This window comes from Hemicordylus capensis, chromosome 2 (genome assembly GCF_027244095.1).
Source record: "Hemicordylus capensis ecotype Gifberg chromosome 2, rHemCap1.1.pri, whole genome shotgun sequence".
Lineage (NCBI taxonomy): Eukaryota > Metazoa > Chordata > Lepidosauria > Squamata > Cordylidae > Hemicordylus > Hemicordylus capensis.
This window is the reverse complement of record NC_069658.1, coordinates 178,703,638-178,731,146: the sequence shown is the minus strand read 5'-3', so window position 1 is coordinate 178,731,146 and position 27,509 is coordinate 178,703,638. Positions and strand designations below refer to the sequence as shown.

General features: G+C 47.8%; 1 protein-coding gene across 6 annotated transcripts in view; it reads left to right on the top strand.

Annotated features, from left to right (window-relative positions):
* LOC128345920 (afadin- and alpha-actinin-binding protein-like) overlaps positions 1 to 27,509 on the top strand; it is an 88,946-nt gene that overhangs the window by 7,928 nt on the left and 53,509 nt on the right. For all 6 annotated transcript variants that reach the window (XR_008316702.1, XR_008316703.1, XR_008316701.1 and 3 more), the window contains exons 3-12: positions 4,260 to 4,432; positions 5,888 to 6,103; positions 9,028 to 9,138; positions 11,863 to 11,998; positions 19,098 to 19,173; positions 21,365 to 21,515; positions 21,609 to 21,693; positions 23,493 to 23,641; positions 25,055 to 25,228; positions 26,599 to 26,716. Coding sequence is in view for 3 of the 6 variants with exons in the window: in XM_053298601.1 (XP_053154576.1) it covers positions 4,260 to 4,432; positions 5,888 to 6,103; positions 9,028 to 9,138; positions 11,863 to 11,998; positions 19,098 to 19,173; positions 21,365 to 21,515; positions 21,609 to 21,693; positions 23,493 to 23,641; positions 25,055 to 25,228; positions 26,599 to 26,716 (1,389 nt within the window). In the remaining 3 variants the exon portion in view is untranslated. The remainder of the gene's footprint in view (positions 1 to 4,259; positions 4,433 to 5,887; positions 6,104 to 9,027; positions 9,139 to 11,862; positions 11,999 to 19,097; positions 19,174 to 21,364; positions 21,516 to 21,608; positions 21,694 to 23,492; positions 23,642 to 25,054; positions 25,229 to 26,598; positions 26,717 to 27,509) is intronic.

The window sequence follows — 27,509 nt, the reverse complement described above, 5'->3', positions numbered from 1 at the left end:
ACAGGCCTCCTCTACGCATTTCCACCACTTCCTCTCCTAGCCCGCGTCCTACGCCGCATCAGGACCCTACAAGCCGAGGTGATTCTGGTGGCCCCTCACTGGCTGAGACGCCATTGGTTCGCAGAACTGCTCCATCTCAGCATCGCAGAACCCTGGCCACTCCCAGTGTCTCAGGACCTCCCCTTGCAGGGACCAGTGAACCACCCGAATCCCAGCTGGTTTCAGCTAGCCACGTGGAGACTGAGCAGCGGATCCTAGAGAATCAGGGCATCCCGCACAATGTCACCTCCACTATTCTAGCATCGCGCAGGGACTCCACCAACAGAATCTATCAATGCACGTGGAGAGCCTTCCTTCGCTGGTCGGCACACCATTGCATTAGCAAGGGAAAGGCTACCATGACACACCTTCTGCAGTTCCTCCAGGAGGGCCTGGATAAGGGCCTCAAGCCCAACACCTTGAAAAGGCAGGCTGCTTCGCTCACCGGCCTAATCTCTGGACAGTCTTGCTCTACGCAGCCTATTCATTCTCTACTCAAGCGTTTTCTCCGAGGGGCTACGTTGCTATCGCCACCTACCTCGCATCGTTTCCCCTCGAGACCTCCACACAGTCCTTCGGGCACTCCAACTAGCACCTTTCGAACCACTCAAGTCTATCTCACTAAAGCTGCTATCTTTCAAACTGGCCTTCCTGGTAGCTGTCACCTCCGCCAGGAGAGTGTCTGAACTCCGAGCCTTATCAGTTCACAGATCATTCTGCATGTTCTCTGAGGACTCAGTCAGACTGATTCCAGACCCCTTCTTCAGACCCAGGGTCCTATCTCAATTCCATCTGTCACAAGACGTATTCCTGCCGACCTTCTGTCCTCACCCAGTACATGCTCAGGAAAAATTATGGCATAAACTGGATGTCAGGCGCTGTCTGAAGACCTACATCAAGAAGACAGCCTCCTTTCACGAATCGGACTCTATGTTCATCTCCTATCTTCCCACTTCGATGGGAGAACCGGTCAATTCTGCCACCATTGCCAGGTGGATTAGGGCTTTTATCACAACAGCTTACGAAGCCCAGAAACTGAGGCCACCAACTAGGATTACTGCCCATTCCACCAGAGCAGCGGCTACCTCTGCTGCGTTTTCTACTAACGCTCCCCTACTAGAAATCTGCAAGGCAGCCACGTGGAGGAACCCATCCACCTTCACACGGCACTATAAATTGGACACTTTTGCCTCGGCCCAAGCAGCCTTTTGCAGACGTGTCCTTCAGAGTGTACTTCCCTGGGGATAGTCTGAGAGCAGCCCACTCATGAGACGTACAGCTTTGGTATGTCCCACAGAGATGGCCTTGATAGCAGTAACCGAGAACGGAGCATTGGTTACTCACCATGAAGGCTTCTTCTGGTTGCTGCTGTCAAGGCCATCTCAGCCCTCCTATTCTGCTCTCGGCTACACCCTGGGGAGTCTTTCCTGGGGCTATACGCCTCCTGCTTACTGCTTTGCCTTTGTTCCTGTACTCTACACTCATTCTCCTGTATTGTTGAGCTCCTCTTCTGCTCAGGACTTGACTTGTAAGAACTGGGCGGGGTCATCCTCTTCAGCCCAGGTCTTTCTTCAGTTAATTAGCTTAAGTCCTGCCCCTGGAGCACTTGAGGAGGATAACCCCACAGAGATGGGCTTGACAGCAGCAACCAGAAGAAGCCTTCACGGTGAGTAACCAATGCGCCATTCTCCACATGAATGTGTCCTCCACTTGAGGACACAAATGCAATAAGCTGACGTGGCTGTGGCTGACCCTGTGTAAACAGCAGGCCCTCAGTCGGGCTTGTCCTTGTGGCTGTGTAACAAGCAGTGTGTGAATGTGTAGGAAAACTAAAGCCCTGTTTACACGTTGTGTTCAATGCACATATAATCTGTGGACCATATAAAGATTGTGCTCTCATCTCAAGTTGGTGTCGAGAGCACAATGGTCCTAGCAGTCGCATTCCATGTGATTTTCTTGGTAGAATACAGGAGTGATTTACCGGTGCCTCGTCCTCCACAGTATGAGATGATACCTTTCAGCACCTCCCTATATTGCTGCTACCCAATATAGGTGACTACAAATGTATATTTACTAGGCACTGTCTGGGAAGCCGGCGGGGATTTGAACTAACAGCCTCTTGCATTCTAGGCAAGCTGCTTCCCCGCTGTGCCACTGCAGCTGATGTGGACCATATACCTAGATACAAATCTGTATGCATATGCAGTTATTAACACACTATGTTTAATGCATGTACAGCACTTATCTGTACCCAGCATTTGAGTGAGACTGTACCCAGGTTTGTTTTTAAAATTAACGCATGTACAGTTACTCCTTACAAAATCATGTACATGTGTACAAACACCTGTACATAAAACTTATATGCATACAGTCTGAATAGGGCAATTGCTTGTTCATGTGCACTGGCTTTGAATCCCAACTCCATCCCAAGTCACTAGTCCCCTTCCTTGCTCAGCAAAGGTCCGGCAAACCTGGCATTTATTTATTTTATTTATTTATCATATTTGTATAGCGCCTGATATGCATATCTCTAGGCGGTGTACAAAATTTAAAATATTTAAAAGTCACAAATTAAAATACATGACAATAAAAACAATATAATAAAATTATTAAAACAAGTTTTTAAAATTATTAAAATTAATTCTAATTAAAAATCTGAGAGAACAGGAGGGACTTGAGGGTCTTTCTGAAAACAGAAGCAGATGCTCTTATTTCAGCAGGAAGCTTATTCCAAAGCTCTGGCAGCCACCAAGAAAGCCTGGTCCCTGGTCGCCACCAAACGAGCCGGTGGCAACCATAACTGGACCTCTCCAGAAGATTGTAACAGGTGGCAGGGATTATGACAAAGGAGGCACTTTCTCAGATAGCCTGGACCTAAACCGTTAGGGGCTTTATAGGTAATAACCAGCACTTGGTATTTCACCCGGAAACATATTGGCAGCCAGTGCAGTTCTTTTAGAACCGGTGTTATGTGGTCCTTTCCTGTTGTTCCAGAGACCAATCTGGCTGCCACATTTTGTACCAATTGTAGTTTTCAGACTATGTACAAAGGCAGCCCCACATAGAGCACATTACAGTAGTCAAGCCTGGAGGTTACCAGCTGAGCCCGTGTGGTGTAGTGGTTAGAGTGCTGGACTAGGACCGGGGAGACCCGAGTTCAAATCCCCATTCAGCCATGAAACTAGCTGGCTGACTCTGGGCCAGTCACTTCTCTCTCAGCCTAACCTACTTCACAGGGTTGTTGTGAGGAGAAACTCAAGTATGTAGTACACTGCTCTGGGCTCCTTGGAGGAAGAGTGGGATATACATGTAAGAATAAATAAACATGTACCATGGTTTTAAAGTCATTCACCTCTAGAAATGGACATAGCTGACGTATCAGCCGAAGCTGATAAAAAGTGCTCCTGGCCTCCACCTGAGAAACCAGGGAGAGCTTTAGGTCAAGGAGCACTCCCAAGCTACGTACCTGATCTTTCAGAGGGAGTGTAACCACATCCAGAACAGGCAAATCTAAGCCATCTCTTGGGTCCTGGCCCCCCACAGTCAGTACTTCCATCTTATTTGGATTCAACTTCAGTTTGTTATCCTTCATCCAGCCCATTACTGCCTCCAGGCAGGCATTTAGGGAAGATATGCCATTTCCTGATGAGGTCGGCATGGAGAAGTAAATCTGGGTGTCATCAGCATATTGATAACACCCAGCACCAAACCTGCTGATGATCTCTTCCAGCAGTTTCATGTAGATGTTGGAAAGCATTGGAGACAGTATGGAGCCTTGTGGGATTCCACACTTCAGTTCTTGCTTAGCAGAACAACAGTCTCCAAGTGACACCATCTGGAATCTGCCAGAGGTAGGAGTGGAACCACTGTAACACAATGCCACCCAATCCCATCTCCCTCAGGCAGTCCAGAAGGATACCATGGTCGATGGTATCGAAAGCCACAGATTCAAAAGGATCAGCAGAGTTACACTCCCTCTGTCAATAGCCAGTTGGAGATCATCCATCAGGCCGACCAAGGCAGTCTCGACCCCATAGCCAGTTTGAAAATGGGTCTAGATAATCTGCATCATCCAAAACTGCCTGGAGCTTAGAGGCCACCACCCGCTCAACCATCTTGCCCAGCCATTTACACCAACTACAGTTCTGAGGACTCTAGGCCCTTCTTTCAGTCTGCCTTGGTTTTCTCATTGGGTCGTATATTCTGCTCTGTCTTTGTAGAGGTGCAGTGCTTTCTAGCAGATTATGTTTCTGAACTGGGCCAGTCTTCAGCAGCTGGGTGTGGTCCAGCCCACTTCTTTGACTCTCTGGAACTGGTGGGGAGGTTTAGTGACCAGGCCAATGACTTTTGCTGGAGTGACAATGTGGATCGCTGCATCTCCTATCTTAACAAGGTAAGCAATAGCCTAAGGCAGTTTGGAGGAGGAAGAGGCTGGCATGTGGTGGTAAGGACTAAGCCTTTATGGTGCAAGTAGTTGGTCCTTCAGCTCTCTTTGCTGCTGTTCACTGAGTACTGTCATGCCATACAAGTAGTGACCAACAAATGTTCACCTGCTGTCCAAGCTGCATGCTGAGAACTTGAAGGAAGGATTCCAATTTCTGCCTTGAATGAGAAAAGTTCTGAAATCCCCAAATAGTCTCGGACAAGAGTGAACTCTGATGATGCTCACAGGCCTGAGCGGGCAGGAGAGGTTGGAAACCTTTTAGTGTGAGAAGATCTAGCTGATGGGGGGAGCAAGTGCAAGTGACACTGACTTAATCAAAGTCTGCTTGTAATGATCCCAAGTTGTTTAGCTTAGCTACTGCTGTTTACAGGGTCCTAACTCCATTTGAGGAGTGGACAATCATTTTACAGAAGTCAGTTCGTTCTTTCTGTGTGTGTGTGTGTGTGTGTGTGTGTGTGTGTGTGTGTGTGAGAGAGAGAGAGAGAGAGAGAGAGAGAGAGAGAGAGAGAGAGAGAGATGGGGGGGCATTGCTTATGTTTAACCCCATTTGTTCTACCCAGGAGGCAAGCTTGTGGATTTATTTCCTAGAAGTCTCCAGTTTAAATGCTCATCAGCACTGCTGTTGAGATTAGGCGAGGGAAGGGAAGTTGTTATATCCAGTAGAAATGCTTTCCTTCATGATGATCTTCAGTCCACCTTCATGAGGTTGGAGAATGGACTGAAAGCCATTGGGAAATGGATTGAAAGACTGAAAGTGTTAGTGGATCCGCCGGCTGATTTATCCTATTCTAGATTCTTTTTGGCACACACACTTCCAGTCTTGCTAGTCTATCATGTAGCTTTAGAATCCCAGCACGGTCCTGGTCTACAATTCATGTTTTGTTTTTATTTACTGAACTTCTACACATTCCTTCCCCAAAGAGTTCAGAGTAGCTTTCATATAATTGCCAGGTGCTCTTCTGCCCAGGCTGCTTCATATCATGTGTCTTCAGAAAATTATCTAGCCCCCTTTTAAAATAGTGTAAATCCTTTCTGTCTTTCTCTTCTGTACATTGGATTGTACTAGGCCGTGACAACAACACTCCATAACACCTTAACCGCTTCCAGTCTTGATAGTTTGGGTGAAACTAAGAACACACCACCAATACTGGCTGCAAAGATCCAACTGCTGTAAGAGCTGGAGCAAGGAATGGACTTCTCATAAAAGTCCCGCAGCTGGGCAAGAGACCAGTGCTGTTATGGGGACACTAGGAAAAAAGTGAGGCCTGTGGGTTGACCACAGAGCAGGTAGGGAGAGTGGGTATCTAATGGTAAGGTGGACAGGAGCTGGAGGAAAGTGAGTGGATCTAAATGGGCGCTGGACCTCTTTAGTAACTCTTCACTCCAACCATCTCTTGTACATAGGAACTGGTGGAACTGGGGCTGCCTTCCCTGTATAAGGATAGTGGCTCTGGCGATGATGCTGAGCATGGTGTTGATTTGCTGGCATTGACAAATGGTACCTGCAGGCTGCTGAATCTCTACCAAGGAATGTCTGCCAAGCTGGGTGACATGGAGGCAGAGGAGATGCGGCGAGCTGGGGAACTGGACTATCTGAGGACACGGCAGGGTAAACTTAAGGTCGGAGCTTCTGGGTCTTATATCATTAACCTCACAGTGCGTCTGGTCCAGTCTATATCTGACTTCTTCTTGCAGGGCTGACATTCTGCTACCTGAGATGGGAAATCCAAATGACACAACCCGCTATCATGGGGTACAATCGACTGGGAAGTTCTCCTGTGCAAGTCCTGTTGAAATTAATGGGATTTTGTGTGGCAGAACTTCCCAGTGGATTGTGTCCCTTGTGTCAGGTCTGTCTGCTTCCTGCTTTGTTGCCTTGGCACTTAAAGTTCGCTGCTTCCGTTTGCCCTTCAACAAAATGCCACGTTAGGTATGTAAGGTTAAAAGGAATGTCTCATAAATGATTGGGTGATGGTGATGCATTAGGGGAGAGGCTGGCTTAGTTAGATCTATGGAAATATTTCACCTAGGTAAAATTACACAGGGCTTAAAGTAGCAATGATAACCAAGGTTGTTATTAGATATGGAGCTTTGCTTGTAGCAATGGATCATCAGTATGAGGATGATAATACTGTCCTGCCTTTCAAGTTTGCTGTTACGATTACTGAGATACTGCATGAGAAATACTTCGAAGATTCCGAAGTGCTGAATACTTCTGCTTTTGGAACTCTTGTGAGCTCATCATTTGTGAGTTCATAAAAAAAGAAATCCCTTGTTGCCAAGAAAATGTTACTGTTCCATTCAGTCACGAATAGTTCAAAAAGACTTTTCTATGTAATGACAGTTAGCAGACTGGAGAGAAACATTCTATCAAGATGTCCTCGTTCAAGGACAGTTTTTGTACAGCAAGAAACTCTTTTAATACTTTATTAGAACATTCAGCACGTGGATTGCATAGTGGAATGCCATGTTCTCTCAAAGCTGGACATTACACTTTGTGTACTAAAAACAGCAGCAAAGGATGGCAGTGTCGTTTGCTGCCAAATGCAGGGTGTCTGTTGTGGGAGCAGATGTCCTCCTTGATCCCTGTTGGGAATTCTCTCTGGTAAGAGAAACCCTTCTAATATAGCAGAGTAGACAAAGGCACAACACAGAGGAGTCTGCTCAGGCATGCGTGTATGCTGAGAGCAAAATAACTTGGAGCCAGTTCATAGTTTCAAATCAAAATAAGGAGTATTTATTAGTTAACTCCATTCTAGATAGTAAAGTGGAGAGATAGTATCTCTAATCTAGCTAGCTAGCTAGCTGGATGCACATGGATGCATCTCTGGACACATGGTGCAGGGAGAGAGGAGCTTGCATGTTGCAAGGGAGAAGAAAAGGGAAGAGAAGAAAGAGGAAGTGGCAAGGAAGGAAGTGTCCCTGAGAGTAGCAATCTATATACCAAAGGGATAGTGTCAGAGCAGTAGAGAAGGAATGACCAATGTCTTGACCTCTCTAGCCCTCTGACTCACTAATCTGTACCCCTCTGTCATTGAGACATGAGACAGTGCAAAGTCTTTCTCTTCCAACAATCCTCAGGTGTTCAGATGGAGGACATATGGGGTTTGTTGAGCCCCTGAGGCTCTGTCTGCACCACTGCTCCACACTGCACTGCTTTCTTGGAGATGAGGAGGCCAAGTATATCCCTGGCATGCTTTCGTGAATGGAACGGTCTACGGCACACACATGCCTCACTGCAAAAATGGATAAAGGAATCCCTTTGTGAGCCTGCTGTGTCAAGTAGTGGCCTGGGGAACTTGCTCATGAATAGATGGTGGGGAGGGCTGCAGCCAGTCACTTGACGCTGCGGGTTGGCTCCTTGTGAGTAGTTACATCACATTGCCCTCTGAAATGCCAGGCTGTGTCACCTGTTCGTGAGTAGATCTACTGGTGAGTAAGTGTCCCATTCCCAGCCTACCCTAAACAAGGGCAAGGCTTCATTGGGAACTAATATCTATCTTAAATCAGCTTTGAGCCATGAGAACCTTCAACTTCCTTACCTAGACTGTGCTTGTGTTTGGACTGGCCCACAGGGCAACAGGGCATATTCCCAGTGCGCCCCACCCATGGGGCGCCTTTGTGCCCCGCCGCACTCAGCAGCAGTGAATACTCCCACCCTTAAGTACCCATTCTGCTCAAAACCCGGCGCATTCCACCGCCCTCTCAGTGCCCCAGTCTGGCCCTGATTGTGCTTGATTAAGTGCCGTCAAGTCAGTGTCGGCTCTTAGCGACCACACTGATAGATTCTCTCCAGGACGATTGGTCTTTAGCTTGGCCTTGAAGGTCTCTCAGTGGTGCATTCATTGCTGTCGTCATCGAGTCCATCCACCTTGCTGCTGGTCGTCCTCTTCTCTTTCGGATTGTGCTCAAGGACTATTATAAATAGTTTTTCCTCTTTGTTACTCATAACCTCCAAAATGTTTCAAAAGCTGTTCTATTACTCAGACTCCTGCCCTAAGGTTGCATTCTTAAAACTTACATGTTTATCTGTATATTGGGAGTCCCAGGTATACCCACCTTAATTTTCCTTCCTTCCCCTGTAAATGACCCTCCTGATTGCAGAATAAAGATGAAATGAGTTTTGCTCATTTTTAAAAAATGATTGTTCTCTGTATATGTGAATACTCAGTTAAAATACTTCTATATACACACATACCCTTGCGGCTCCTGTCAGTGATGTGCCTTGATCTTGTTGCAACTATTTCCCACTGTTCTTGGCACTTTGGTCTACTTCATTTTCTTCTGCCCCCCTCCACCCCACATCACTTCCCTTTTGTGCTTGGCAACTTCAAAACCCTTGGTGATACTGTAATGCTACTGTATTTTCTTACTCACTTCGCTACATACTTGTTCAACATTGCTGCTATCTACTTGTCCTGCGGTATATTTAATGGGGTGCTTCTATCTTCTTTGGGCGGGAGATCTGAAAGAGCATAGTAATACTTCCTGTCTTGGCTGAATTCTTCTCCTTCCCCTGCCACTTCCCTACCCCCTACATCTAGGATCAAGTGGAAGCTTGTGAAAGGGAAATTGCAGTTGTGCAGAGCAAAGAAAAAGAACTGCAAAGCAAGAACAAGCAGCTGAATAACACACTGAAGGAAGAGAAAGATGAGGTGAGGGGGTGAGGTGGGGTGCTCAGTCCGGTGGGGGCGAAGGGCAGAACCAGCCCAAGATGCTGGAAGTGGTAGATCTGGTTGGCATTAATTCTGGTTTGTGTTGAATTTGGTCCGTGTTAGTTAATATGGAGCACAGGTCACTGGGAAGTTCTGTACACGGGTCATTAAAATGAAGCTGCACCAGAGAACAACGGAGGCTTGTGTAGGACAAGTTCTCTTACACAATCCACCGATTGGGCTCCACGGGTGAGATCTGTTTCTGCATTTGACCACTCTTAACATGGCTGGCCTGAATGGGCTGCCTCCTAGGCTAGCCGCAAAGGGGCCACCAGCCTCCAGGTTCCATTTCGAATTCTGGACTCCCATCTTGGAGAACCTGGACAGCTGGCTCCTCAGGGTTACAGTTATGCCTCCTTTCTCCCAGTAGGCTTCTGACCTCTCCTGAGAGGGAGAGGCATTAATGGAGCCTAACTAGGGATTACTCTGGGTGTGCTTTTTGAGATGCAAGGCCTTCTTTGGGCTAAACTACATGTGACCATTGTAACATAGGATCCTGTGGCTTTGTAAATGTAAACAGCAATTGCAGAGGGCCCCCATTCTGAATTGGGGCCCATGCTGTGAAGGGGGATTTCACAGCCCGTCATGTCCTCTGCAGTCCCATTCCAGATCAGGGGGCTCTGCTCCTGATTTAATTTTAAAAACCAAAACCACACACTTTGGTCAAAACAACGTGATTAAAAAGGCATCTAGTCTGGGCCTCGGGTTGCCATATAGCACCCATGATTTAAACAAATGTAAACTGTAAACAAGTTTTGTTCTCTGCATCTGTAATGGAAGGAATCATTATCGGTAAAATAAAGTCTTATTCCTTAAAAACAAAAAACCATTATCAGAACTCCCATTGAGCAAAACTATATTTAAACTTTGTCTTCATTCCTGGGAACTAGGAATTGCTTTCTCTACTGGAAGCATTGAACACTCTGCTACTGTTCATCCAGAATGCAAATACATCAACATTTATTTTCTTTCCAGTTAATAGCATACTAAAGACACCTGTCCTGGTTAGGATAGCGCTATATGCAATTCTGTTATGCAAATCCACAGAGCTGTGCCATGTTTGACTAAACATACCATGCCTTTGTCTTCCTCATTTAACAAAGAGATGACCTGCTTTGACATTGCTGCCTAATGCTACCGTTTTGTTTAACCATTCATTATTTCTGGGTATCTCGTTTCCAGTATTTAAAATATAGTTTTTTGCTGCCACAGTCGACTCTACCCCATTGCCTCTATGTTGGTTATCACAAACAACAAAGGTTCAGTGGTGAACCTTTATTCTTAAGATTGTGTTTGACCTATGATGAATGTTTATATACTGCTTTTCAACCAAAGTTCCCAAAGCAGTTTACATAGATATAAATAAAATGGCCCCCTGTCCACAAAGGGCTCACAATCTAAAAAAGACAACAGACACCACCAGCAGCCACTGGAGGGATGCTGTGCTGGGACTGGATAGGGCCAGTTGCTTTCCCCCTGCTCAATATAGAGAATCGCCACTTTTAAAAGGTGCCTCTTTGGTTAGGGTTTCTGTTTTCCCTTCATTTCTAACCTTCCTTTTCTCCCCATTGAGTTTGTGAGCTGCAGTAATGCGATGGAACTCTTAAAAAATGTTTCCGATGATATCAGTTTGAGGGCTGCTGGTGTGGCTTGAAAGTTGCCAGCCCACTCTTGTGCATGTGTGACAGAAGGGGTTTCTTGCCGGTCATCATTGGAGGTGACTTGCAACGTACCACCCCACTTCTCAGCCACCAGACTCACTGCTCTGTGCCCTGGGCTGGAGGTCCAGCACTGATCATCACTTTTCTTCCTCTTGCTGGCCTCTTCAGTGGCCCACAGGGCTCTAGCTGATGTTGCCCTCGCTGCCATCAGTGCACCTGCTTGCTCGCTCATGCTCTCTCTCTCGGGCTTCCCTCCAGCATCAAACTTGTCTGCTTTGTCTCCTCCATTTTGGACAACTTTGGTGCAGGGGTGAGAGATCAAGCTGGAGCTGTGGTGGCAGCAGAGAGACCAGCTAGTGATGCTAGATTTATTTATTTATTTATTTATTCAGTTTCTATACCGCCCTTCCAAAAATGGCTCAGAGCGGTTTACACCAGAGAAATAATAAATCAGTCAGATGGATCCCTGTCCCCAAGGGGCTCACAGCCTAAAAAGAAACATAAGATATACACCAGCAACAGTCACTGGAGGCACTGTGCTGGGGATCGACAGGGCCATTTACTCTCCCCCCTGCTCAATAAAGAGAATCGCCATGTTAAAAGGTGCCAAGTTAGCAACCAGATGCCTGCTGATGGCTATAGCACGCAATGGAACCGGGCAGAGAATAGCACTGCAACAGAGAGGAGATGGGGGCAATGCTAGGCAAGCAGGTGGGGTTACGCCCATGGGGGCCCACCTCACATGCTGCCTGAGGCACTCACCTCACTTGGCCTCATGGGAGAAAAGCCACTACACTGACAGGTGAGAAGAAGGTCAGTGGCTGGGTTCAAAGGCAAGGGAACTTGACCAGTAGTGCCTCTCTTGGAAGGGAGAGGCCCAGCTGGATCATGGGTTTGGTTCCTGGTATGCCAGTTTAGGCTCTACACAGGAGGGACACAGTATGGTCAGTTTGAGGACGTTGACACTAGCTGCTGCCATAACTTTCACCTAACACACCAACAGATCACCAGGCTCTTGAGTGCCCTGTCAAGCCAGAAATCTCAGCACCTTCATGAACTAAAGAGGAAGGAGCAAGAGCTGATGCGACTCAAGGAAAAGATGAGCCAGCTGTTGAACGACAAGAAGGACAAGAGAGGAAGTGAGGTGGTGGGGTGGGAGGGGGCACCGTGGAAGGGTAATGGCTTTAGGGCTTGTGGGTTTAAAACCTCCTCCTTACAACTGGAATAATGGCAATTTGGACATATTTGTATGGTTTTTCTTGCGGTACAGTTGGAAGCCAAATATGATAACTTTATGCATGGTTTTGGTGGAGTTCTCTGGGAGAAGAAAGTTCTGTCCTTTATGGGGTGGGGAAGAACTATGATGAATATTTATATACCGCTCTTCAACCAAAGTTCTCAAAGCGGTTTACATATATAGAGAAAAACACATAAATAAGATGGCCTCCTGTCTCCAAAGGGCTCACAGTCTAAAAAGAAACGTAAGCTAGACATCCACTGGAGGGATGCTGTGCTGGGGTGGATAGGGCCAGTTGCTCTAAATAGAAGAGAATCTCCACTTTAAAATATGTCTCACTCTTTGCTCAGTTAGCAGTGGAAGCGTGAACTGCAGGTATCCCACTCCAGTTACTAGAAACCTACCCAGTAACTTCATGAGAACATGCAGAAACACTTTCAGATATTCTTCTGGAGGTGGCTGGAAACTTGCTTATTCTTCTGGAAAGAAAAGCTGTGATTTGGGTGACAAATGCCCCTGAGGAGTAGCTGTGTTCGACTGCAGAAGACGCAAGGACAAATTGTGTGGCACCTTGAAAACTCACAGATTGATTGAGGCAGAGCCCACATCATGAAGTGATCTCTAATCCATCCAAGCTTCTGTCACAGTAAATCTGTTAGCCGAAGGTGCAACAAGACTCAGTGTGTGTTTGATTCTTCTGGTGTGGAAATGATTGGATTCCACATTTAGGAATGTCATCAGTGGTACAATCCAATACTCTACGGCTAAATTAGGTGGTGATTGGGGCCTGTATGTATGGAATTTTTAAAATATAAATATCAGCCATGCATGCCCCTTGTCTAGACTGGGACCACATCAGGGGAAGGGGGCATTCTCGGCTGGTGTAGGAGGTCACCCAAGCTTGGGATTACATCCCCCCCACATGCTCCAAAAGGCAGGAAGTAGTCATACTTGAAGATCCTTAACCCAGTGCATGTGGGCGGATCTCCTCAGTTCTACTTCCTGCCTTTGCTCCAGAAGGCTCGCATTACAGCTCGCTGGTTTTGGCCTTGTTAACTAGGCCTCTTCTTTTCTTCTGCTTATATTCGTATTGTTTTTGACTATTTCCAATCTATTCTTCACCTGGTATTCTACTACTATTAGTTCTCTCTAGTTACTAAAGAAAATAATAATAATAATAATAATTTTAATTTTTTTTTTAAAAAAAAAATTCATATCTGTTCTTCTACTGTCCTTTCTGTTATTTGTTACCTCTCCTCACCTCTTGCCGACCTTTTGGCCGATGTCCGCTAAAAAGACCTTCGGACTCCTGGCTATTAGGGAGAGATCCGCCCATCAGCGCCTGTTCCCGCCAAAAACTCGGGACTGCGCAAATCCTGTAAGGAAAATGGCAGATGTATCAGATGACCTTGCTGGCGCCTGTAGGCCACAGCGGTTCTCTCTGTCGCCAGATACCGGTGAGGAGACTGGGCGCAATTCATGCCACCAGCAATCCACCGAAGCAGGACGCAGGTGGCGGCACCAGAATTGGAGGCTTCCCTACAAGGAGGCCCCGTTGGTGGCCAGATACCGGTGAGGAGACTGGGCGCAATTCATGCCACCAGCAATCCACCAAAGCAGGACGCAGGTGGTGGCACCAGAATCGGAGGCTTCCCTACAAGGAGGCCCCGTTGGTGAGAGAGCTTTCGCCTGGCAGCGCAAGCAAGGTAAGCCTGTGATATTTGGCCTGGCCCCCCCCCAACTCCTTTCCCTAGCAGTTGGGCGTGCAGGAGGAGGACTGCCTCAGCGAGTATTGGGGCCACGCCGAAAGGAACATCAGCAGGAGTGGCCGCCCCAGAGCCTGTCGGAATCAGACGGGGAAGACGTGCAGGATGATGAGGCAGGCGGTGCTGAGGCCGTGGATGGGGCGTCGGAGCACCCAGAAGGCCATGAACAGCTCCCCCCGGTAAGATTGGGACTTGCTCAGGGGGGGGAGGAGGTGAGTGCAGATGCCCCCTATGTGGCCCCTCCCTCAGGGCCTACTCCTACAGGGAATGTGGGGGTTCCCCCTGATGCTGCCACTGTAAAGGGCTGGATTCAGGAGGCCATTCAGGTCTCACTGGCAGCGACGCTTAAAGTGCGGAAGCCTGCAAGGCATTGCAAGGCAGGCTGTGATCCATGTGTCGCCCTCAGACTCTCAGGAGGAGACGGTGCCCGCTAAGCAGCCCAGGGTGGCTATACGCCAGGACTCTGTGCCCTTGGGTAGGGGGAGGTCTTCGGAGTCAGGAGAGGACTCCCCAGATTTATTGCGACCCAGGGTCAGTGGGTTGGAGACATTGCTGGGCAACCCAGACAAGGGGCCCTCCTCCTCGGAAGAGGGGGAGATTATTGAGGACTCTGCAGCAAACCTACACAGTCAGAGGCTCTCTCTTATGGTGGATTTTCAGCCACTAATTAACCAGCCTATTGCTGCGCTTGATCTGTAGCCAGTTACAGAGGAACAGATCTCTCCTGTGTCCAAGGGCTCCTTGGTGCTGCCTAAGGCTAAGGTACCACAGATTAAATCAATGATACCTGAGGACTTTACTAATACCATCAAGGAGGAATGGGCGTCTATTGCGACTCCCAAAGCGTATGTTGGCATTGGCTTGCAAATTGTACAACTTTGAGGAGGAGACTCTGGACTTGCTGAAGGTGCCACTTAGGGATGCTCTCTTCGGGGCCCTACTTAGTAGCATAGGGTACCCAAGGATGGGGACTCCTCTATTAAGGAGCCAGGAAACAGAAAAGCAGAATCTGCACTGCGCAGGGCCCATGAGGCTTGAGCAGTGGCCATCAGAGTTGACACCACTGCGTCCTTGGTGTCTAGAGCATTGGTCTTGTGGATCGGCGAGTTACCCAATGACCCTCCCGCTGATCAATCAAGATGCGGCGTAAGCTACTTCGTCTGCAGAAGGCAGCTGCCTTTTCAGCAGATGCTACTCTGGACAGTGTTCAGTTCTCAGCACGTGCGGTCAGTGCAGGTGTCCTGGCAAGAAGCAACATATGGCTAAAATTCTGGAAGTTGATAATACATCTAGGGCTAAATTAGCTGCTGTTCCCTATGCTGGGGGGGAAGCTAATTGGGGATGAGGCCCTGAAAGAGGTCCTCATTGAAACTGCCATCAGCCCCTAGGAAGGCGGACAAGAGTTTTAATCGTAGACCGACGCAAACCTTCAGGGCGTTTAGACCTCAGTTTGTCAGAGGGAGCCTTTTAGGCCTTTTCGATCGCAGTGGAACAGATCCAGAGGCCAAGGCAGGCAAGGGTTCACTCAGCAGAACCATCAGTCTTTCGGAAACCAGCAGCGGGGCCCCCAAGCAGCAGTCCTGACTCCCACTCAGGCAAAGTGGGGGTCTGCCATTTGGCCCGTTTGGAAAGAATCCATCGACAGGTGGGTTCTTTCCATTAGCCTACACGGGTACGAAGTGGAGCTGGCCAGCCCCCCAGGAAACAGATTCCTCCTTACCCCTAGATACGGGAAAAGCACAAGGGGTTGTCCATGGCCATTCAGTATCTGGTGGCTATAGGGGCCATAGAGGAGGTCCCACCTCTTCAGAGAGGCAAGGGCATCTATTCTGTGATTTTTACGGTGCCAAAAAAGGACGGATCGGCCAGGGCAGTTCTCAACCTACGCCCAGTCAACCGTTTTGTGATAAAAAGGAGGTTCAGGATGGAAACCCTTTGTACCATCTCAGAGGCATTGCAGATGGGGGACTACATGGCTTCAATAGATCTCCAGGAGGCCTATTTACACATCCCCATTCATCCACGCAGTCGACATATACTCCACTTCTGCTTCATGGGGAGGCATTATCAGTACAGAGCCCTTCCTTTTGGTCTCTCATCAGCCACCCGAGTTTTTATGAAGGCTCTAGTCTGCTAGTGGCCACTTTATGCACTGAGGGGGTCCACCTGTATTGTTACCTCGACAACTTGCTCAAGAAGGGGCAGTTCAGTCAGCTCTGTCCAGAACAATGTCTGTGTTACGTGCCCATGGGTTTCTGATAAATGTGGGCAAGAGTCTCCTGATGCCCACACAGAGCCTTCGTCATTTGGGCATGGTAATGGACACCTCAGTAGGCAAACTGTTTCTGCCACAGGATCGGATGGAGGTCTTATCGTCACTGGCTCGTGTGATTGCTTCGAGACTGTGGGCCAGCCTTCTCAATCTAGCAAGTTTGTTGGGTCTCATGGTGGCGGCTATGGACTCGGTGCCTTGGGCGAGGTTTTCATCTACGCCAGTTACAGTGGGCTTTCCTCCCTTACCAGCACAGGATTGCCCTCAAACGTGACAAGAACATTCCTCTCTAGGTGTCTCTTCACGAGTTGATTCGTTGGACAGCCCGGGGAACCTAGACAAGGGCAAGCTGTTCATAGAACCCGAGGGAGTGCTGGTCACGACGGACACCAGTCTATCGGGCTGGGGGGCTCACTGTTGGAACAGTTCTGCCCAGGGGCTTTGGTCGGTGGAAGAGTTGCTCCATAGCATAAACTGGCTCGAGCTGCGGGCTGTCTTTCTGGCCCTAAGAGCCTTCACGCCCTTGGTGAAGGGAAGGAATATCTTAATGTGTACAGAACAACTTAATATCCATTCTGGACCATCATGTAAACGGAATTTCCAATGTTCGGGCAGATTGGCTAAGACGGCAGGAGATCCAGCCGGCAGAATGGGGCCTGCACCCTCAAGTATTTAGGTGGCTGACAGAGCGGCTGGGGTGTCCCCAGATAGACTTGTTTGCATATCCTCAGAATGCCAAGATTCAGAGGTTTTACTCACATTTCCCGATTTTGGTGGCAGAAGAGACGGATACGCTATCGGTGCCATGGCCTCCGTGTCTGCTGAATGCATTTCCTCCAGTGCCGCTGCTCTCCCGTTGCCTCAGGAAGCTGCGGGGTTCCCGGGCATCCCTGATATTGATTGCGTCTTTTTGGCCCAGAGGGCCTTGGTTTTCCGAGATTGTCGACTTGACCGTAGGTCATCCACTCAGTTTGCCAGACCATCCAGTTCTGCTGTGTCAAGGTCCGTTTTACCATCCTTGCATATATAAAGTGTTCAGCCAACAAGATTTACCATTCGACTTGGTGTAGTTTTCTGCGCTGGACAGCAAAGCTCTCCCTGCAGCTGGACAAGTGCAGGTCGAGGGGATTACTAGGTTTTCTTCAGGATGGCCTTGCGCTTGGTCTGAAACCCAACACGCTTAAACACCAGGCAGCGTGCTTGATCCAGATGTTGTTTCTTCATCAGCATTTGTTCAGGCGTGGCACCCTCTTCTACGCAAGTTCTTGAGGGGGGCAGCTTTGTTGTCTCCTCTGGTCTGCCATCGTTTTCCGTCATGGGATTTGCATATTGTGTTGTGGGGTCTGCAGTTTCCGCCATTTGAACCACTTTGATCTGTATCATTGCAGATGCTGTCCTGGAAGGTGGCCTTTTTAGTAGCTGTAACATCAGCCAGGAGGGTTTCTGAATCGCAGGCTCTGTCAGTTAAGAGTAATTTGTGTATTTTCTCTAAGGACTCTGTGAGACTTATCCCGGATCCTTTGTTTATCCCTAAGGTAAAGTCTCAGTTTAATCGTGAGGCGGTCATTTAATTACCTTCTTTTTGTCCGGATGCTCGTCACCCTGCAGAGAAGGAGTGCAACCGGACGCAGGCTTTTCGTAAGTCAGATGCTCTTTTTGTGGCCTTTAAGGCTTCTAAGATGGGATGCAAGGTCTCTTCAGCCATTATTGCTCGATGGGTTCATTCTTGCATTACGATGTTGTATGAAGCCCAGAAACTTTCGGTGCCTGGTCAGATTACGGCGCACTCAACTACATCGGCAGCCACTTCCGCCGTGTTATCTTCACCGGTGTCCCATGAAGAGATTTGCAAGGCGGCTACTTGGTCGTCGCCTTTTACATTTTCAAGGCATTACAAGTTGGATGAACATGAAGCTGCCAGAGCAGCATTTGGTCAGAGGGTCCTGCAACAGGTCCTTCCGGGTCAGTAGCTCCAGCTTGGGTATTTTCCCTCCCGTGGTTGGTGCTGTGGTATGTCCCAAGCTTGGGTGACCTCCTACACCAGCCGAGAAAGGTACATTGGTACTCACCGTGAAGGTGTCTTCTGGCTGGTGTAGAAGAGGTCACCCAAGGCCTGCCCGGGTTGTGTTAGGCTGGAGCTGATGATCTGGTTGTAGGGGGACAGTTTTTCTGTCTTTCTCTGCATTATTGTTTGTATATTGTTGTATATTCTCTGTTGTGTTCTGTGGTTTTCATTCCGTAGCTTGAGCTGTTTTAAGCACTGAGGAGATCCGCCCACATGCACTGGGTTAAGGATCTTCAAGTATGACTACTTCCTGCCTTTTGGAGCATGTGGGGGGGATGTAATCCCAAGCTTGGGTGACCTCTTCTACACCAGCCAGAAGACACCTTCACGGTGAGTACCAATGTACCTTTTCCACTTGCCATGGTCTGTTGCAGGGGAGTAACAGCAGGAGGGAGGGCATGCCCTCAACTCCTGCCTGTAGGCTTCCAGCGGCATCTGGTGGGCCACTGTGTGAAACAGGATGCTGGACTAGATGGGCCTTGGACCTGATTCAGCAGGGCTGTTCTTTTGAGTGGTTTCCCGCTCCCTGCAGCTGCTATGTGTCCTAGAAGGAAAGCTCCCATTGGCGCTGATGGGGAACTTTCCTCCTAGGGCAAACAGCTGGGGGAAGGTGGGTAGTGATCCAGATAGGATCGAAGGGTTAAAGTCTCCCTTTACCCAGATTGGGGCCTTACATGGCTGGTATTTCTACCTGTGGTGTATTTGGGATCTGCTTGTATTGTCTAGTTTGGTCCCTGCGTTCAATCACTAGTTCTGCCACACTCTCCAAGGGAAAATCCTGCTGGAGGAAATAGCCATGCTCACTGAACTTCTGAATCGTGTTTCAGAGATGGGGGCAAGGGGGAAGAGAAGTGGAATCTTAGGCCTCCTACTCAGGTTTCTGCCTTGCTGTCCCTAGCAATCGGCTACCTTAACCCCCTGCCCCGGGCTGATTGCAAGAGGGCAACCGGGAAAACTGGAAAATCTCTTGGCAAGTAAGTAGATGGTGTTAACCCCACCCGTCCTTTAGGAAGGTAGAAGAAGGCAGGGTGAGGCTTGAGAAAGCACTCAAGAGAACTATCTGAACACAGGAACTGCTCGGTAAATCTGGTTGACTCTGCCCAGTATGTTGCTATTGCTATGCTCTTCATTTGGTGATTTTGCTCAGAGTTGTCCCTGGGGAGAAGAAGCATGATCTCTTTCTTCATTGGCATAGATGCTGGGATAGTGTTGGCCTCACAGCCTTCCCTGCTGTAGTGGGAATGCACAGGGGACTAGTACAGATTGAAGCCGCCTACCCCACCCCTGTCCAAGTACATGTGGACAGTTCACCTTAGCCCAATCTCCATGCAGACTAGCTCCCTGAAAGACAGGGCAATGGCAAAAGGGATACATTCAGGACTGAATCCAGCTGTTAAAAAGATATCAAAGTTTTGCAAAAAGAAACTGAATTCTGCAACTTGTGTAAATCATGCAAATTAGTTGAATTTGCATATTTTCTCTTATTTTGTATAATTTTGCTGGTCATGAGGAGGGACAAAGGGTACTAAAGGCTGTCCACTGGAGACTTGATTCAGCAGCTCTTTTGAGATTTTCTCAAGCATTGCCTGTACATTTTCAAGGGGAACTGAAATTTGTGGCTTTCTACACTCACAAGGAATTGCTGCACACACACAGCCAGTCTTCCCTGTAAGAGGGATTCCTAGATGTTGTTGAAAACTCCCAGAATCCCCAGCTGCAATGGCCTTTGCCTGGAGATTATGGGAGTTGTAAACATCATCTGGGAATCCCTCTTACAGGGAAGTCTGCACACAGCCCTGGTGAAGTGCCTAGGTTGCCAAAGTAGCATTTACTGGGGGAGAAGTGGGTGATGGGTAAACACTGAACAGGACAAGAATTATCTGAGTGGGGAAAAGAACACATGCAGTGTTCCCTCTAATCTTTTTTTATCTGCGCAGAATGAGTTCTGGGTGACCGTATCAAGGCAGTGTATGCACACATGCATTCAGAATGGGGCCTTCCTGGTTCAACTTGAGCAGGATCTAAAATTAACTGCGTGGACATAAACAAACTTGTGTGCACACACACCTTGGAGGGAACATTGCAATGCTGGTGTCACTACATGGTCAGAGTACTTAGTAGGCCTGTGTACAATTGAAAATATCAGATCCAATAAGAATTGGAATAACCTTTTGGGACTCTTGCAAATATTGGATATTGTGTCATTATTGGATTTCCAGTTGGAAATCAGATAAATCCCCTTGAAAGTCCATGGGAAAAGAGGAAAAAATGGGAATGGCTGAGCAAGGAGCTCGGAAATCTGGCAAACATGCAGTTCAGGGTGGCAGGACTCTGTTTAATTTTAAGTAAATTAGCCCTGCATTGCTTTGTAATGATTTTTTTAAGAATAGAGCCAAAATTGTACTTGCTTCTGAGAACTGTAGAAGAAAACTGGTGTCACATTTGCAAGTCACAGGGGAAGTTAGGTCGCCTGTACTGCCCCCACTCTACAGATAGCAGCAGCTGCAGGGATCATCCCCCTTTTTCGTTTGTCAAAACGCTGTTCTTGCACAAGAACACCTTGTCAAACCAAAACAAAAACAGCAGCTGCCACTATTGTTCACCAAAGCTTTTTTTTTAAAAACCCACACATTTTGGGGTAGGGTAGCTGCATAAAAACACCTTGTCGATTGTTTTAAAACCTTCAAGGAACGATATTGGCAGCTGCTGGGTTTTTTTGGTTTGGCAAAGTGTTCTTACACAAGAACATCTCTTCAAATCTAAAAGAAGAAAAGCTTCAGGGATCAATAATTGCAGCTGGGGCCATTTGAGAGGAGAGGCCATTCTGTGTTCTGGAGCACATATACAAATAGGCAGGCAGATGGCAGCCATTTTGCAAACTGCAGTCGGGTGGTGTGGGATTCCTTTAACTGTTGAAAGATGCAGAAGCCTTTTTTCTTCCAGTAGTGCAATATTTTTCTAGATCGTGATTCTGGTAATTCTGATCTGATATAGCTTCTAAATATGGGGTCGGAGGTTTTTCTGATATACCTTATATTGCACAGGCCTACTATTTAGTGCTAGGGGCCCAACAGTTATGTTCCGGTGGTAGTGATGGAAGCAAAGATGTGTTAGCTTTGGGCAGGTGGCATTCCACTCCTTTTGCTGTCTTTCCTCACCTGGCAGGAGGGAGGAAGAGCTCTACCGCACCCAGCTGGCCAAGCAGGATCAGCGAGAGCAGGGCCTAGTGCAAGAGAACACCAAACTGAAGCAGCTGATGAACCAAGTGAGCCAAGATGTGCAGCAGCTGCTGGGCATGGATGTTGGCATTGCCCAGGTAAGAGGTCTGGGGGGACAGTCGCAGCCACTTCTGCTTGGCCACCTCCTTCTGCCTTCCTTGATCATCAGCAACACATTGCTCTCTTCTCAGGGCATGGAGCAAAGCTCTCCCTATGAGGTCTTCCAGAAGCAGTGGTGTAGCCTCAGGAATAGCATGAAGACCATTGGTGGACAAGGTACGGGGTGGGGGTGGGGGTGGGGGTGTCGTAACCAGCCTATATCATGGTTTTTATCACCCTCGTGAGATGATGTGGAGATGATCACTAGCTTAGATCCCTTTAAAAAGGAATTGGACATCCCAAGGAAGATTGGTCTGAATATATGAACATAAGCTGCTTTTATACAGAGTCAGATCATTGGTCCATCCAGCTGCTGAATACTGTCTGCACTGACTTGCAGCAGCTCTCCAGGGTTTCAGTCCAAGAAGGATCTTTCCCAGCCCTTCTTGGAGATGTCAGGGGTTGAAGCCTGGACCTTCGGCATACAAAGCGCGTGTTTCACCACTAAGCTGCAAGCCCAGCAGTTATTGTCCCTAATAGCTTGATGGAATCTCCCATGTTCAGGAGAGTTGCATCTCTGCATACCAAGTGGTAGAAGTAAATGGGGGGGGGGGCGGTGGGAATCCTGAAGCCCTTCTGATCCTGAAGGCACCACCAGCTGCTTCCTCCTGCTGGAAATGGAATGCTGGACTAGATAGAATAGAACCCTTGGCCAGGCCTTATCCAGGAAGCTGGTTCCATGTTCAATCCTGGAATATTCCATTAAACCACTTAGTAGCAATACATGAGCTAAGAGGAACAAGAAAGGCAGAGGCGGAGGGAGGCCAGTGGTGGCCCGGGTTCAGCCCGCTGCCGCAGCCCTAGCCCTGCTTCCTGCGCCAGATGCAGGATGTGTGGTTAAGCCTTGCCACCTGTGCCTGACGTCAGACGCAGGGGGTGTAGCTTAGTTTGCAAACGGGGCTGAGCGGGGCTGCCTTTAGAAGTCAGGGAGAGCTGCTCCGGTCGTGCTGAGAATGCGGCACTGGCCGGATTTTGCTCGTAAACGGGGCCACGGAGCCCTGTTTGCAAGCGAAATGACGCCTCTGCGTCTGACGTCAGATTCAGGGGCATGATGTGTGGCTCCTGAGGGGCGGTGGCCCGGGTTCTTTGAACCCATTCACACAATGGTGGCTCTGCCCCGATTAAAGGTGTAGTGCCATGTGGGAGCACCCATTAGACCCAGAGCTCAGCTACCTAGTTTCTCAGTTGCTGGTTGTGTGGGGAAAACCCGCTTGTGGCTGAAGCAGAAGCCAGCAGTTGTCTTGAGCTCAACTTTCAAAAGGCAGTTTGAAGGACAAACCTTTGCCTGGTTTATGTGGGCATGTGACTTCTTTGTTTGGTGAGCTTTGATTCTGGTTGGATCAGATTCAAAAACAACTTAACCATAATCCTCCCAGTTTAGAAGGTTGACTTAAAACAAAGGCACCTGCTTGTATTGAAACTGTGCCCAGTGTAGCTGCTAGAATTCAGCCTGACTTTTCTAAAGCACAGGTGTGGTATGTTACGAACACAACAGATGGCATTGCTATAACTTATAAAGTTGTCTTAAGCCGTTTAGACTGCTTAAATGACAGTGTGTATACACAATTTTAAATGAAAATATCCACTTTAGTTTACAGCTTCAAAGTATATGCAATATGTTTTACAGCCCTTGTACAACCCTGTGAAGTAGGTCACTATCACTCCCTTCTTGCAGATGAGGAACAGAGGTTAAAACAGAGGCTCACCCAAGGCCATTACAAGCTCAGCTCTGCAAATTCAGAGCCCTCCTCACCAAACTATACTGCTTCTCAGAACACCTCAGTATGGCTTCCATATGACTTTGGGTCTACTAAGTGAATACATTCAGTTCCTGGTTAAACATCCTGCAGACCAAACCTCCCAGAGCGGAAATGAGAAGAACTGTACACTGACATCCCTCCTGTCCCCCTCTTCAGCTGTAGATTTTTCTAGATCTGGAATGCTTGGAGGGGACGGGCAAGACCCTGTCATCAGTGTGACGGATCATGAGAAGGAAATTGTGAAGCTGAAGGAGGAGATTGAGGAGAGCAGAGTGCTGATTGCCCTGCAGCAGCAGTGTTTCCAGGTAGGAGAAAGGCTTCCTTGCTTAGCCTTCTCAGGGTACTGCTTGGCCCTGCCTAGCCTCTGCAAGTGGCAGGCTGGACTCCAGGTGGTCATGGGCAAGACCCTTCCTAGTTCTCTTTCATGGGAACTCTTCCGGTCACTCGAGCACTCTCCACCCCCTTCCCCAAGCCACTGGAAGTCTTAGTCAGTAACGGCAGGCATTGCACACACGGTGTTAAGTCCGCCAACAACCATTGGGACTAAAAAACATGTTGTTTTTTTAAAAGGAAGCTTCACTCAATAGCATGTTCTGCATTTTGGACAGAGTTGCAGCACCTACGTGACTCAGATCTGCAGTCTACCATGGTTGATTCTGTTTAGCATGTGCAGGCAAAGGTCTCCAGCATAGGTGGTGGAACCAAATGGCCTTTAAAGCCCCTCAAATCTTTTGAATTAACCCTTTAGACCACCTCTGGGGAAATGTTGGGCACCTCTGAATCCTCACGTGGCCTCAGCGACCGGCCCTCTTCTTCAGGCTGTTTGTCCTGCCTCCAAATGGAGCCTTGTCAAAAATCACCAAATTCTTTCAGGCAACAGTTGTCATTTAGTTCTTAATTGATTACTACTTGAATGGTCTTTCCATTCTCTCATTATCTCAGCTGGGGTGTTAAAAGTAGTAAATGGGTGTTTCATCTCCACACCACCCTGCTCAATGCAACAGTTGGAACTAAAGCAAACGGACTAATGTGGCAGTCAGGGTTAATGAGCATGGATTGCAAGGAGGAGGGGTTGTGTATATGGTGGCAGAGCAATTACTTGGGCTGGTGGTGAGTCAAGGACCTTTGAGGGGGGAGGATGGTTTCTCTGGGGTGACAACCTCCTTCCTTAAGCACTGGAAAAGCCTTTTCTAATTTCTTGGTTGGTCTCCAGTAATAGCAGGTTCTTCTAGCTCCTCATTGCCTGTATGCTGGCCTCTGGCTTCCTCTGGTGGCTGAATCATTACACTGCAAATTTCCAAATGGGTTTATAGCCGTTCCTCCTTCCAAGGAATCTTGACAACTGCAGTTCTGTCAGGGAGGGATGGGGATCTCTGACAGCTCATAGCACCCACACCAAACTAAGCATCCCAGATTTGTTTGCAGAAGCCATGTCAGTTAGACTGGCATATAAGCCAATTCTTTCATTTCTTTTTAAAATGTTTTATATTCCATCTTTCTTCCATGCTGGAGCACAAGGTGGTGTAGATGGAGTTTCCAGGTGATCAGGCACTGGCCAGATCAAGACCTGCTTAGTTTCAGTGAGATGGTTCCCTTGTAGGCCTGCTTCAGACCAAGCGTGGAAGCCTGGGGTGTGAGTCCAAGGGGTGGATGTATAAGCAGAAGGGTGACTGTCTTGTATTTTGTCTCCCTCTGAGTGATCCGTCTCCTGCTTTCAGGAGCAGCTGTCCGCTGTCACCAGTTCAGAGCTACCAGCTCACCTGAAGGGCTCCTACTTCCTGGAGGAGGAGCAGCAGCTGCAAGAAGAGCAAGAGATGTTCAAGGAGCAGAAGCGGGCCTTTGAAGCAGAACGGAAAAACTTCACGGAGGCTGCCATCCGCCTGGGACGGGAGGTAGGCAGTCATGATGGCTGCTTGGCTGCTGAAAGGGATGAAACCAGGCCATTGTGGTCCTGGATCTTTGGATATTGGGAAGCAGCATCAATGCCTTCTTGGAACCCATCGATCATAGTCTCTCACTTTATCTATGCGGTGTGTGTGTGTGTGTGTTTCCCTCCAGGAAGGAAGAGCAAAAATATTCCCTCCACTTACTTTCTCTTGCATATTTTCAAGAGTTGGTGCAAAATATTGTCCTACTTCCCAATGACCTACTGATACCAAATCTTGCATACAGAATCCTGCCACTGAAAGTAGCTGAATATTCTACCTTTAAAACTAGAATATTCTTGGTGAACAGTTTTAAGGGGTTAGGTTTTCTTATATTTTTAGAAGAAATTCTGAATAAAATGATCATTTTGTTACATTTCTATACTGCCCTATCCAAAGGTTCTGGGTGGTGTACAATAGTTTTAACTGTTATTCCCAGCAGTTTTAACACTCAATCAGATGAATAATTCAAAAATTGCATCATGCCCAAGAGAAACAGAAGATCTTTTCCGGTTCTAATTTACTATGGTTCAAACTTACTATATCTGGTAATTATTTAATAAAATGAATAATGTCTGAAGTTGAAATTCTACAAATTTACAACTGTACTTTTACTTTTTGCAAGCACATTAATTAAAAAGATATTGCATTATAAATTCCATATATCCTCAAAATGACTTTGCCTGTTCAACAGTGAGCCTCACAGAGGCACTCTTACTCCTGGACTTACACCCCCTGGGGGCCCCCAAATCCTCTTTAGTCAGTCCTGAGTGGTGTGGTTTGTGCCCTCAAGAACCTACGTGTTAAAAGATGATACTTAACTTGCAATGGGGGGGGGGGGCTCCAAAGGCCTTTAGGTCCAGGCTCCAAAATTACTTGGGTGTACCTCTGGAGCCTCACCTGCTAACTAAAAATATGCATATACCACTTTTCAACAAGAAAAGTTCCTGAAGTGGTCTATATAGCAGAATAAATAAGAGGATGGTTTCCCATCCCAAAGGGGCTCACAATCAAAGAAGAAATACAAGAGAGACAGGTGAGGGATGATGTGCTGGGTTAAATGGGAACAGTTGCTCTCCTGCTGCTAAATATGAGAACCACCACTTGACAAGGTACCACTTTACCCAGTTATCAGAAGTCACTTGCAGTCAAGGAGACTGCTAGAACATTTCCTGCACTTGCAGTTTGAAGCAGTCCAGCTGAACACAGGTAGTTTTACCAGTTCCTGTGAGAACTGGGCTATGAAGAAAGAAGTTTGTTTGTACCCCCCGAGCTGTTCTAACCATCCAATGGAGTTCTGGCAATATTCATCTTTTTTTTTTTTTAAACTTCAACAGAGGAAGCAGTTTGAAGAAGAGAAGGCCCTCTTCCTGAAGCAAGAATTCTTGTGTTCATTGCCAAAGCTGGAAATTGGGGACCCCAAGCGGAGGCTTTCTGTCCCAGTTGCTATGAGAGGTATGTTTAGAGGACAAAGCAGTTCTCCTCTCTTCAGGATCACATCTTGTTTTGCACAGCAATTTTATTTGCAGTGGCTAAAGCAGTGTTTGCTGCGATAAAATGATAGAGGTGCATCTAAAGTCTGTCTTTCCACCTGCATTCAAAAGAATGGGTGGCCTGGCCTGCCTTTTCATTTTGCTGAGTTTTGGATGCTGTTACGCATTCCCGGCAGAGGCTCTCATTCCTTGAAGTTCTACAAGGGGAAAACTTTTCCTGGGTCCACTAACTCTGATTTGATTCTGCTTGTAGCCAGCCACTACTTGTGGCTGCCACCACCCAACCCCCGCCTTCCCTCACACTCTTTGCAAATCCAGAGAATGGCGGAGAGGAGGATCTCCCCCCCCCCATACATAAGAACAGCCCAGCTGGATCAGGCCCAAGGCCCAGCTAGTCCAGCATCCTGTTTCACACAGTGGCCCACCAGATGCCGCTGGAAGCCTACAGGCAGGAGCTGAGGGCATGCCCTCTCTCCTGCTGTTCCTCCCCTGCAGCTGGTATTCAGAGGCATCCTGCCTCTGAGGCTGGAGGTGGCCTGTAGCCTCTGATAGACCTCTACTCCATGAATTTATCCAAACCTGTCTTAAAGCCATCCAAACTAGTAGCCAACACCAATTCCACAAGTTGATTATGCGTTGTGTGGAAAAGTACTTCCGTTCGCTGGACCTAAATTTCTTGGCATCCAGTTTCATGAGATGACCCCTGGTTCTAGTGTGGTGTGAGTGAAAACTTTTTCTCTCTATCCACTTTCTCT